At 62.0% G+C, this 12,255-nt stretch overlaps 1 protein-coding gene across 1 annotated transcript in view; it reads left to right on the forward strand.

Moving 5' to 3' along the window:
• The window catches only part of KCNQ2 (potassium voltage-gated channel subfamily Q member 2), a 49,008-nt gene that overhangs the window by 24,948 nt on the left and 11,805 nt on the right, over positions 1-12,255 (forward strand). Inside the window, exons 8-11 of the mRNA XM_039237078.1 lie at positions 2,804-2,898; positions 4,100-4,129; positions 7,249-7,317; positions 10,453-10,482. Of these exons, the coding sequence (XP_039093009.1) occupies positions 2,804-2,898; positions 4,100-4,129; positions 7,249-7,317; positions 10,453-10,482 (224 nt within the window). The remainder of the gene's footprint in view (positions 1-2,803; positions 2,899-4,099; positions 4,130-7,248; positions 7,318-10,452; positions 10,483-12,255) is intronic.

Below are 12,255 nucleotides of genomic sequence, written 5' to 3' on the forward strand. Positions count from 1 at the left end.
CGGGACTGGTGGGCAGGTAGTGGGTGGGGAGGGAGGGCACGGGCTTCGGGAGCAGGGGTCCGGAGCCTCTCTCTCAGGAGCCCACAGTCAGGTCGAGGGTTTGGATTGAAGTTCAGAGACCAGGGATTTCACTGGAAACAAGCAGGGGACAGAACTCTAGCACCTCATTCCTGTGCTAAAGGCACAGATATTAGCAAACCTGTCAGAACCCTGTTTTGGGGGCTCAGGAGCTGAATCCGAATCTTAGGACAGCCAGGGGAGGGTGTGCTCCTGAGGACAGAGCTGCTGGCTGCGTGTGACATTCAAGGCCCCCACCTGCCCGTGCCCTGGGGCGTCCCTGGCGTGGCCTGCTGGCAAAGCCTGCCTTGTTCAGAAGGGCCAGCACAGGGCTTTGCCTTTGTTTTGTTGGCCTGGAAACTTTCTCAGAGCGGGAGCAGCTCCCGGGCCGTGAGCATTGGTAAGAAGTTAACTGCCGGGCAGATGTCAAAACTGGTCTTGGTATGCTTTTGACTTGTCACTCATCTTTTGTTTCTTCACGTGATTTAAAAGACAGATGCATTGAGGTGACCACAGATCCCTTTTTCTGGCATGCGGTGTGTAAAGATGTAACAGGAACACCCCCGGGGGGTGGAGGAGGGGCTCTTGTGCGTTGTGGCAGCTAAGCTGGCGCTGATTCAGACTAGGCGGTTGTGAGCGTAAGACGCTCGTAATCCACGAGGTTGTCGTTACGAAAACAATGCCTAAAAATTCAGAAGAGGGAAAGGGAAGAGGCTCAAGATGATATTTCAGAAAAAGTGAATGCCGAAGGAGGCAGCAGCGAAGGGCCAGAAGCAAGCAGAAGTCTCCGTCCATAATCACTTCACATGCAGGTGGACTGAACTCTCCTAGTCGAAAGGGTGGAAGTGGAACGTACCTGGCGGTGTGCTGTCTGTGGAGACTCATCTTAGACCCAAGGACAGCAACAGGCTGGGGCAGCAACGCAGGCAGCTCTCCCGTGGGGGAGTGGTGGCCCGAAGCGGGCCGGGAGGGCTGTGGACCCTGAAGCAAGAGACCAAGAAGGTGATGACATGTTAACAAGCGTCCGGCCGCAGGGACGGGTAGAGTGTCCACACTGGGGACAGAGCCCCGGAGTATGTGTGCAAACACCTGACAGAATTACGGGGCGACCCAGACGCCTGTACAGGAGGAGCTGGAGGCGCCCGGGCCCTGCTACAAAGACAGGGACGCAGAAGACCAGGTGCCCCCAGGGCTGCCCCCCACGTCCCACCAGCACCCGGGAGTCTTCTCCAGGATAGACCGCATTTTGGGCCACAAAACAAGCTTCGAAACGACATTGCAAACATCCAGCGGGAAAGAATGTCTCTTCAGCCAATGGCGTTGGGACTGCTGATGATCCAGTTTTAAGAGTGAAGTTTTACTTTCCTGCAGAACGTACTCAAAACGGGTCAAAAACCTAAATCTGAGAGCTGAAACTACAAAATCACGACAAGAAAATAGGTGTAGAGCCCCCATGGCTTTGGTTTCTTAGTTCTCATCCCTAAAGAACAAGCAGAAGAGGAAAAATAGGTAAGTGGGAATTTATCAAAATTAAAAACTGTAGCGTGTCAAAGGACACTATGGAGAGAGTGAGAAGCTAACTCACGGAGCGGGAGAAAGTGTTTGCAAATCCTATCTCTGGTCAGATTCTTGTATCCCGAATATATAAGAGGCTCTGACAATTGAACAACAAAAAGACCGGTTAGGAAATGAATTTGGACAGACACGGTTCCAGAGAAGACGCCCAGGCAACTAGTCAGCACGTGAAAAGATGCTCAGTGTCGTTCATCATCAGAGAAACGCAAGTCAGGAGCCCTGAGGTGGCGAGGATGTAGAGGCATGGGGGCCCGGCGCACTGCTGTGGGGGTGCAGGGGCACTGCCGCGTGAGAGCACTGGGTGGTCCCTCAGAGGGTTAAGCGCTGCCTTACGACCCAGCAACCCCCCCAGGTATGTACCCAAAAGAACCGAAAACAGGTGTTCAGCCAAAAACTTTTCCACATACATTTGCGCCAGTGGGATTCACAGCAGCCAAAAGGTGGAAATGACTTGGATGTCCACGGACGGACAAACAAAATACGGTATTTTCGTGCAACTGAACGTTATACGATCATTAGAAAGAATTAATACTTGCTACAATGTGCACGGGCCTTGAAGACATGTAAAAAGCCGGTCACGAAAGGCCGCGTGTTGTGTGCTTGCGTCCAGGACAGGGACGCCATTGAGTCGGGTGCGGGTGATGCCAGGTGCCTGCACGCTGACCCAGGCACCTTTGGGGGATGAGGATGTGGAGTGAGATATGGGGGTGATTGCACGGCAGTGTGAGCGGACCTGTTGCCCTGGATTGCACACTCGTAGACGGTGAATTTTGTGTTCTGCGTATTTCTCCACAATTAAAAGAAAAAGGAACAAGAGCCCAGGCCAGGCTGAGGCTGGGCCACTGCACTGGGGAGAGGCCAGGCGTGGGTCCCTGGCTCTGCCCCTGCCCCCCAGCTCCCCAGTCACCCCTGCCCACACCCCGGGTGATGTCCCCATCGGGGCTGGGGAGTGCTGGAATGGCCACCAGGACAGGTCACAACCGCCAAGGGTCAGGTGAGGCGGATGACGAAAGGCTCACAGGAGACTGGCTGCAAGCTTGAGCTGTGGTGGCCTGTGCCGCTCCTACAGAGAGTAAACTGAGGCCGCGTTGGGGCCGGGTGGACCTGCGCAGGGGCGAGGCCCTCGGGGGCGTGGGCGTGGGTCTGACCCTCACCCACTTCCGGTCCACAGTCCGCCTGGAGGTTCTACGCCACCAACCTGTCTCGCACGGACCTGCACTCGACGTGGCAGTACTACGAGCGCACCGTGACCGTTCCCATGTACAGGTACCGCCGCCCGCCGGGCCCGCCCCGGCCGCGCCGCCGGCTCTGCATCCTCTGTTTGTCCTGAAACCCCATTTTTTTGGTTGTTCATTATTTTAATTGATTTCTTCTTTTATTTAAAGAACGTATGTACTTTTCATGGAGTTCTGTGTGTGGTTTATTTTGCAGTATTAATTTTGTTCTTTGTTTTATAGCTCGTGGTTCTTATTTTTCACCTCCATCCACCCCTTGCTTACCTTCCTTGCTGTGGGTCACGTTATGTTGTGAGCATTGAGAAGATGGGCTCCTCCCGAGAGCTCTCGGAGGTCGATGCCGGCTGGTTCCGGTGGCCCGCGGCCCAGCGTAGTGCCCTGCCAGGGCGGGCCCCAGAGCTTTGGAAGTGAAGGGTAACCGTGACCCTCTGTCCTTCAGCGAGAGCAGGGCCTCTGTGTGGGGGAGGGGCCATGTCAAGGCCGTCAGACCAGGTGCCCCCAGCAGCACACAGACTCTTGGGGGCGCCCTCTGGTGGGAGAGAAGGGCCGGGAAGCCCTGGCTGGGGGCAGTTGGTGGAGGCAGAGCCTGTGGCCCAGGAGGCAGAGTAGTCGTTAGCAGGTGGCTTCCACACTTGTCACGGGTGGCTGGCAGTCCCCAGCAACCCCCAGGATTTGTCTGTGCTGGGCTCTGGGTTAGAACGAGGTCTGAGGCTGGGGACCCTGGAGGCGGACACTGCCCTGCTGGCCTAGTCTTGCCTGGGGGGTGAACTGAGTCGGGGAGGGGGGCTTTGGAGCCCTAGGATGTCCCTTACCTGCCCCTTCAGGTGTCCACCCAGGAGCCCTCGCTGGGGGAGGGGGGGAGTGGGCTGGGCTGCAGAGCCAGGCGGGGCTCTGGGGTGGGGTGGCGGCCCTGTGAGGATCCCGCAGTGTGGATGTCCAGGCAGGGTACAGCTGCCCCCTCTGTCACGTGGGCAGAGGCCGCGCTCCGCCCCTCCTTCAGCAGCCGCGCCACCGGGCACTCTCTGGAATGCTCCCTCTCCCTAGGAGCTCTGAAGGCCCTGGCTTTCCCGGCACCGTCCCCGGGCCTGAGCGGGCTGACCCTCGTGCTAATTTTCTTTGTTCTGTTGTTTCCCCCACTTTCCTCGACCATTTGGTTAATTTTCTTTTTCTTATCCCGTTCTTTTAAAATTTCCGTTCTTTTCCCTTTGTGTGTGTGTGAAAACACTTGAAAGCTCGCAAACTCAATCCTACGGGGCCTCCAGGTAGGAGATGCATGGGACGGACAGCGTGTGTGGTGTGGTCGTTCTCTGTCTGGGACGGTACAGGGCCGCCCCGGCCCCCCGGCCCCCTGGCCTGCACCCCTGTACCCGTGCCCAGCGTGTGTCCCCAGTGCCGGGCGCAGGCGCTGCCCTGGTCCCCTTATGGCCTCCCTGCCTGGAGCCCGGTTCCCCCTCCGACCGGCCGCCTCCACTGTCAGCTGCTTCCTCGGGCTGGATCCGTCTGTCCTGCCTTGTCTTCTGTCCCTCCTCTCTTCTGTCCTGCTTCCTGCCTTGTCTCGGTAGCTGAGTCCCTCCCTCCCTGCAACTCCACCCCCCCCAGGCCCTGTGTGCGGAGCACAGAGCAGGGGGACACGGCTTCCGCTCTCCCAGCTGGGGTGCCCCCTCCCTGGACCCAGAGGACCATGTGGGAGGATCACGTGCGCTGTCTCGATGGCCGTGTCTGCACGGGGTGGGGGTGGGGCTGTCGCGCCTCACTCCTGCTGACCTTTAACTGCTGCCTGGAGGGAGCAGAGGGGGTCGTTTGCCCAGAGCGGGGGTGCTGGGCTGCTCTAGGGAACGGCACCCCCTCACAGGCCGGGGTCTTCACAGGCCCTTCCCCGTGGGATGGGTGGGGCATCGCACACAGGCCTGCGGACCAAGGGTCCCCCCTCCGTGTGTAGACGGAGCCTGGGGCCCCCCTGGCAGAAGCTCTTGCCTGTGGTGTCCTGTGTGGAAACTGCTAGAACGTTCCCAGAAAGGGGGTTGCTGTGGGGTCAGGGCCAGCCTGCCCAAGTCCCATGGGCATGTCCACCCCAGAGGCCTCTCGCAGATGAGAGGGTGAGGGTGCTGGTGTACACCCCTCCCCCCACCCCGCCCCACCTGACCTGTCACCTGGGGCTCCGGGCTGCCCGGGCATTTGGGGTTCCCTGCCGCAGGCCCCTCTCCTCCCTTGTCCACCTTGTCCAGCTGGCCCCTGGCCCCCAACGGCTGTGGAGCCCCCTCACGTCCCTACTCCTGCGTCCTCCACGACCGCCCTCCGCGTGATCGGGGCTGTGTGCTGCGTGCACGTCCCTGCCCGTGACCTGCCCCTCTCTGTTCTGTCCCCTGCTGCTGTGTGTCCAAGGCATGACGTCCTAGCTGTGTATCTGTGTGTCCCTAAACTTGGACCTGTGTGTGTGGGGCTGAGTGGGGGGTGCTGTCCAGGGTCTCTGCTCCAGGTCCAGGGGTGGGTGCTTGAGGGACAGTGGGGAGGCCAATTTGGTCCCCACGTCCAGTCCTGGGGCCTCCACTGTGCCCATGCTGTGAGCCAGCCTGACTGTGCACATATCTCCTGCTTTGTCCTGACCCACTGGGACTGGGAGAGCCCTGTGGGGAGGGGAAGGGAGGGGAGAGAGAGCGCTCACCAGATGTCCCTTCGGAGCCAGCTGAGGCTGTGACCTCAGACCAAGGTCAGGCCCCACCCAAGGAGCTGTGGCCGAGCAAGGAGGGGTGTGGAGGGGCCCGGCTGTCAGGGCAGCCAGCCGTCCTTGTACTGGGGAGGCACTGGGGAGCCACTGAGTGGCATCATGTGAAGGTGGGTGGGGGTGGGGAGGGGCTCCAGCCAGGCCTGCAGGTGGAGGAGGGAGAGCAGGCCTCAGGAGGTGGAGCAGAGCACACCCGGTAGCAGCTGCAGGCTGAGCCGGAAGCAGTCTTGACCTCCGCACACCAAGTAGAGTCTCAGATGCTGATCCTCGACCAAGGGGCATCTGGGCCGGAAAGGACAGGGGCTGAGGCTGGGTGAGGGTCTTTAAGCCTGGTTTTAAAGGAGTAATTGGAACTCCACCTGAGAGCTTGAGTAGGGGGTCATGGAGCCGAGTGGGGAGTCAGTGTAGGGTGGGGGTGTCAGAGTGGGGTAAGGGGTCACAGAGTGGGGTGGGGATGTCTGGGGTTGGGGGGTCATAGAGCAGGTTGGAGTGGTCAGAGAGAACGAATGGAGATCACAACAGGGTGGGGGTGTCATGGAGTGTGGTGGGGGGTCACAGACCAGGGTGGGGGGTCATAGGCCAGGGTGGGGGGGTCATAGAGTGGGGTGAGGGGATCAGAGCAGCGTGGGGTCAGAGCGGCGTGGGGGGTCAGAGCAGGTTGGAGTGGTCAGAGAGAGCGGGGTGGGGGTCACGGAGCGGGGTGGGGGGGTCACAGAATGTGTTGGAGGGGTCAGAGAGAGTGGGGTGGGGGTCACAGCCAGGTGGGGACTGGGTCAGAAAGGAGCAAAGGCATTTCCCCCTTACAGTGAGAGGAGAAGTGTGTGAAGGCAGAAAGTGGTGAGCTCCTGAGTCAGGAGAGGGTGGGTGAGGAGGCACGGAACTTGCCACACGTTGGGAGGGGACTGGGGTAGCCCGGTGAGCCCCCCTGGCCCTGGTCCTGTGGCTGGAGGTGGGGAAGGCCGGAGGTCCCCCAGGAACCTGGCAGGATTTAGAGATCTCTGTCTTGGTGTCAAGGTGAGGACTTGACTACCCCCTCGGCTCCTGTGGAAGTTCTGCCTGGAGCTGCCCGGTGGCTGCGGTGGGCGTGGCCTGGCCTGGGAGGAGGGGGCTTGGAGCAGAGCCAGTCCAGGGCCTTTTCCTCCAGCTGTCCAGGCAGCCCATCCAGAATGGGCTTCTCTTTGCCCAGCAAAGCCCTTTGCCGTGACCCCAGCACCTGCCCTGGCTCTGCAGGGAGGGATCTGGGGCCGGAGATATGTTGCGGTGCTGTGTGCAATGGCACTGACTCTTGGGGTGCCAGGGGTTGGACAGGGAGAGGGGAGGGTCGGTGGCCCCCCACCTGTCCTCGAGTGCCCTTCTGGACCCACCGTACACTCTCAGTGGACGGCCTGGGTGCTTTTCTGCCCCCTGCTCTGCGTGCTGGTCGCTGCCCACCTCCAGTGCCAAGGACCCCGGGAGAGGTGCAGCCCAGAGAGTGCAGGTGGCCCCCACGGCCACTGCTGCCAGGGAGCTGTCCCCTCCCTCTGCCTGGGACCGGCCACACCCATGCCCCCAGCATTAACACCCTAGGTGGCTGTGTGTGCAGTGGACGCTGGTGAGAGCAGGGGTGAGGGTCCCCAGGCCTAGGCGGCCAGGAGCTCACTGCGCCTCTTCTCGCCACAGACTGATCCCGCCGCTCAACCAGCTGGAGCTGCTTCGGAACCTCAAGAGTAAATCTGGGCTCACCTTCAGGTCAGCAGAGGGCGCCTGGGCTGGGGTTCGGGGCAGGGGGTCCTCGGCTCGGGGCAGGCAGGCACAGGAGACCCCCGGCGCTGCTCGCCACGGACCTGGTGGGCCTGGTGCTTTCCGCTTCTGCTGACCTGGTTGAGGCTCTGATCCCAGGGGGTGGCTGGTTTGGGGGTGGGCACAGAGGGTGGCGCTCCGTGTGGGGCTAGGGCCTTCTCTCGTGGCTGGTGCACCAGTCCCCGGTGGGAGAGCCCATCGCCACGTCTCCCTGGAGCAGCGGGTGGACGCACACCATGGCGCCTGCCGGTTCTCTCGCGATCACAGAATCTGCAAGGCGGGTGCGGGGCACAGAGCCAGGTGTGCGGAGGAGGCCTGGCCTGGCAGAACAGTGGAGAGGGGCGGCCGCCTGGGCCCCCACGCAGAGGGCTGTCCCGAGCGGCTTGCTGCCTCTGAAGAGCGGTCAGGGAGGTGGAGCAGCCCAGCCGTCGGGGTTAGTGGTGGCCCCCCCCCACCCCGAGCGTAGGTCGCGCCCCAGAACCCATGAACGCAGCCTTATTTGGAAAAAGGGTTTGCAGATGTTACTAAGTGAGGAATCTTAACGTGAGACCATTCCGGATTATCATGGGCCCTAGATGCAAAGATAGCCACGCAACGGGAGGCAGAGGTGGGAGGGATGTGGCCACAAGCCCAGGATGCCAGGGGCCACCAGGCGCTGGGAGAGGCAGGAGGGACCCCCCAGCCCCCTCCCAGAGCCTCAGGGGAGCTCGGCCACTCCAGCGAGCACCTCTGTGATGTGTCGGGGAGCCTGGCAGATGAGTGCAGGTCTGCACGGGGACGCGAGGAGCCGCCGCGGTACCCACGGTGTGGGAGCAGCTGTGGGACAGGATACGGGAGGGCAGTCAGGAAGAAACAGAAAAAGACACCGGAAAGGCCTAGGTTGCCGGGAGGAAGCATGGCCGTGAGAGAGGGCCCGGGAAGAGCTCGGGGGAGCGAGGGGCGTGGCGGGCACGGCCCGGTCCGCACACAAGCTGCAGGAGGGTGCCACATGCGCTCCTAGCGACGTCTGCGTGGAAATGGGGAACGCTGGCTACGGACGGAAAGCCACTTGTCAGGAAGTGGCAGACAGTGAGACTGAGGTGCCAGCGTTGGGTGGAAGGTGAACTCTGACACTTGAAGCCGGCGTGGAAGACGTGGCCTGACTTGTCCTCACTGCTCGGAGATAAACGGGCAGAGAAGGGGAGCTGAGGGAATAGCAGAGCAAAGAGCAGCCAGTGGACTTGGGGCCACGGCCCGTCCACACTGTAGGGGACACAGTTAGGAGCCGCACTCTGGAAGGAGGGTGTGGGTGGGGACAGCCTGGCAGGAGAGCCCGGCGTGTGTGACTGGCGGGTCTAAGCTCTCTTGGCTGAAGGCAGTGGAGGCGGGTCGCCCTGGAGAGACGTGTGGGAGCCCTCCTGCACAAGTGTCTGTCCCCCGACACATACAGGGGCCCCACGTGGCTTTTAGAAATTTATGCCACCGGCGTACCTGGCCGGCAGGGACAGACAGACTGAACGAAGGAGGGCTTGGCAGTCCGGGCAGGAAGCAGGCTGACGGGGTCCCCTGGCCACAAGCACACGGGGCCCTCAGGGCGAAGGGAGACGGTGGGGCAGGTGCGGCCAGGGCCTGGCTGGGGCCCCCGAGATGATGGAGCCATTGTCACTGAGAGGGTTTCCCGCTGGGTTTCAGACCTTGGGTACTGCTGACCCTTTATTCTTCCAGCGTCTCCCTGTTTGTATGGTCTTGTCTGACCTGCTGTGTTTTGGGGGCAGATCCCTGGTTTTTAGAGTTTCCGGGTCCCCAGCTGGAGAGGACTTTTACCCAAGTGTGGACCACACCCGTCCCCCCACATCCGGCTCAGGTGGCTGAGACCCTGTGATTCCAGGCTCTCTGAGCTACTGAGCTTTGGTTGAGATTTCGACGTAGGGCTGATGCTGTCGTGGGTTGAGACTTTGGGGTGCTGGGTGTAAGGGGGACATGAAATTTGGGGTGCTAGGGCACAGACCGTAGTGGGTTTAGTGGTGGCCCCCGAACGATATCCATACCCTGGAACCCTGAACGGACCTGATTTGGGAAAGGGGGGTTTGAAGATGTAGTTAAGGACTTAAAGTCATCCTGGATTAGGGTGGCCCTAGACCCAGGGACACGTGTCCTGAAAAGACCAGACACAGAAGAGAAGCTGTATGACAGGGAGGCAGAGACTGGAGGGACTTGGCCACAAGCTCAGGGGTGGGGGTGGGGGGCCCAGGGGCTGGGAGAGGCAGGAAGGACACCCCCCTCCCCCCCCCCCCGGCACTGGGCGGGGAGCTATGGACGGACACGTGGATTTTTGACTTCTGGCCTCCAAAGTGAGAGAGAAATTCCCGTTGTTTTAAGCCACCAGATTTGTGGCCCTTTGTTAGGACTGTCCCAGGAGACTAACCCGGGCAGCTCTCGGCGTCTGAGCTCCGGGGCGGCTGCAGGATGGGGCACGGCTGGGCTCCCGCGGAGGCCCCTGCAGGCCTCGTCACCGGGCTGCGGCAGGTCTGGCACCCCCTTGCCTCCTCTGGCACGAGGTGCTCTGCTGGCCACAGCAGGGTGGTGCCTGTCCTGCCGGGACTTTGGGCACCCCCCGAAGAGCCCCTTCGGGGTCACCTGTGGTCGTCCCGAGAATCAGCCAAGGAAGGTCCAAGCTGCCAACCTTCCATTCAGTTTGCGATGAGTGTCAGCCCTGGAAGTAATCAACCCCTGGGCAGGGTGCATGGCCCCGTGGCCTCTCCATCGGAAAACAGCACAGAGAAGAGTGACCCCATGAAGCCAGAAATGGGAGCCAGAACTGGAGCAGCTGGATGTTGACCATGGAGCCGGAATTCTCCGGCATTTCCATCTGTACTCACTTAGTTGGCGATTCTCATTAAAACGCAGCCCCTAACGTGGGGCTACGAACACTTCCAGAATTCCCTCTTACCTGCAGGACCTTCCTCTTTGGGCCCTCCAGGGGCTCTCGGGGCAGGCGGGCCTGAGGTGGGGGCTGGGTGGGGCTGGGGGCACCCGCTGGACCCTGCGTGGGATGGGGTCCCCCGGCCAGCCTGCTGCTAACAGTCTTGTCGCTTCTGTTTAAAGGAAGGAGCCTCAGCCGGAGCCCTCTCCAAGGTCAGTGCCCGCTTGTCCCCTGCTGCTGTGAGCGGGGCTGGCCCCTCCGTGTCTGTGCACCGTCATCGCGGGCCCTGTGCCCACGTGTGCAACTGTGTGTCTGGACCCTGCCGGCCATGCTGTGGGCCCTTAAATCACTTTGCCTGTGCTCAGCACCCCCAGTCCCGACCCTGGCCCTAAGGCAGGGGACCTCGGTGAGCACCCTGTCCAAGGCAGAGCCAGACGCCCTCTCCCTGCCTCGTGCCTTTGGGGGAGACTGAGCCTGGCTCTGAGTGTGTGCCTGCCCTGCCCCTGAGGGTGCTGCCTTCTGGTTTGCAGTCAGGCAGGTTAGAGACGGGCCCCTCACCCCCACCGCGTGTGGGGCCTCCGAGCGCCCTCTCTGCTGGGGGCAGAGAAAGGCTGATAGCAGTCTGCTGTTTTCTTGTGCTGAGCAGAGGGTCCAGACTGTTCCATAGCTTCCGAGTCGGACAAAGCCCAGCCTGCATATCCCCACGCTGAGGCTGGGGCGCCCCCCACCCCGCGCCCCGCACCCCGTCCACACGCTGCCGCCAGTCTAGCCCCTCCATTAGTGCCCTTCTGGACCGCAGGCTGCTCAGCTGGCCGCTCGAGTTAGGCTGAGCCCTACCCTCTCTGTGCACCGGGGAGCGCACGCCTCTCCCCCGACACCCCCCAAAGGGGGTGACGGAAAACCGGCCCTGCTTTTGCCCCCAGCCGGCCCCTCAGAGAGGCTAAGAAAGCTGGTGCTGGACCAGGGGAAGCGCGTGCCCAGCATGGCCTAGTGTGTGGGGGCCCGGGGACTGCCCCCCATGTCCTTGGTCCCCACCGCTGTTGCTGGGTCAGCGCTCTGCACCCGGAGCCCGGGGGAGGCGGGCCCGCAGCTCTGCCCCGTCCATGCGAGGCCCCCCGGCCTCATGCGCCTTCTCGTCCCCCCCCCCCCCACGACTCTCGTCTCAGCCTCTCTCTCTCTCTCTCTCTCCTGCCCTCCCCCCAATTTGGACACTCTTGCCTGCCCCCCCAAGTGCCTTTAATCTTGTCACTGCCCTTCTTGGGCCCCTTTCACGTCCGTCTGTCTTTGGGGAGGAGGTGGCTGACCCTGAAAGCAGGACTCAAGGTGAGGACACACGGGAGCCCTCCCCCGGGCTCTCCGGCACGTTCCGTGGCCCCCCCTCCCTGCTCTCCGCACACTGCTCCTCTGTCTCCTCCCTGTGTGTCCGTGTGTCCCTGCCTGCCCGTGACCCAGTGGCTTCCCCGAGGGCCGGCCTGGCCCAGCCCTCCTGGCGAACCTGGGCTGAGGCCCTGGGGACAGAGGGCCTCTCCTGGGACACATGCTTGCCAGCTAGGTGACGGAGGGCAGCATTTCTGTCCCCTCGCCCGGGGTGGCCACAGATCCCCTTTTCAGCAGCCAGAGCATTGTAGGAATGCAAGAAATTCTTCTGCCACCTGGGCCCCCAACGGGGTGGGCCTGTCCCAGGGCTGCCGGGCAAGGGGACCCTGTTCCGTGAAATGCTAATAGGGGCGCAGTCCCCCAGCCCCTCCTGCTGCCCGGCGGTGGGAGGTAGTGGCTGTGCCTGCCACCTGCATGCCAGGACCCTGCTGGCACTAACCGGTCTGGGCAGGTGGATGGGTGGGCACAGGGACCCTCACTCGGCTGCCATGAGACCCCCTTCCAGTCCTGGCTCATGATGGGCACGTGCCCCAGCTGTGTTGGGGTCCTTGGCTGGGCTGATGTCCGACCAAGGCTGTCTGAGCCCGGGTCAGGGTGCGGGGCAGGCC

This window comes from Hyaena hyaena, unplaced genomic scaffold (assembly GCF_003009895.1).
Source record: "Hyaena hyaena isolate Hyena2069 unplaced genomic scaffold, ASM300989v1 scaffold_118, whole genome shotgun sequence".
NCBI classification, from domain to species: domain Eukaryota; kingdom Metazoa; phylum Chordata; class Mammalia; order Carnivora; family Hyaenidae; genus Hyaena; species Hyaena hyaena.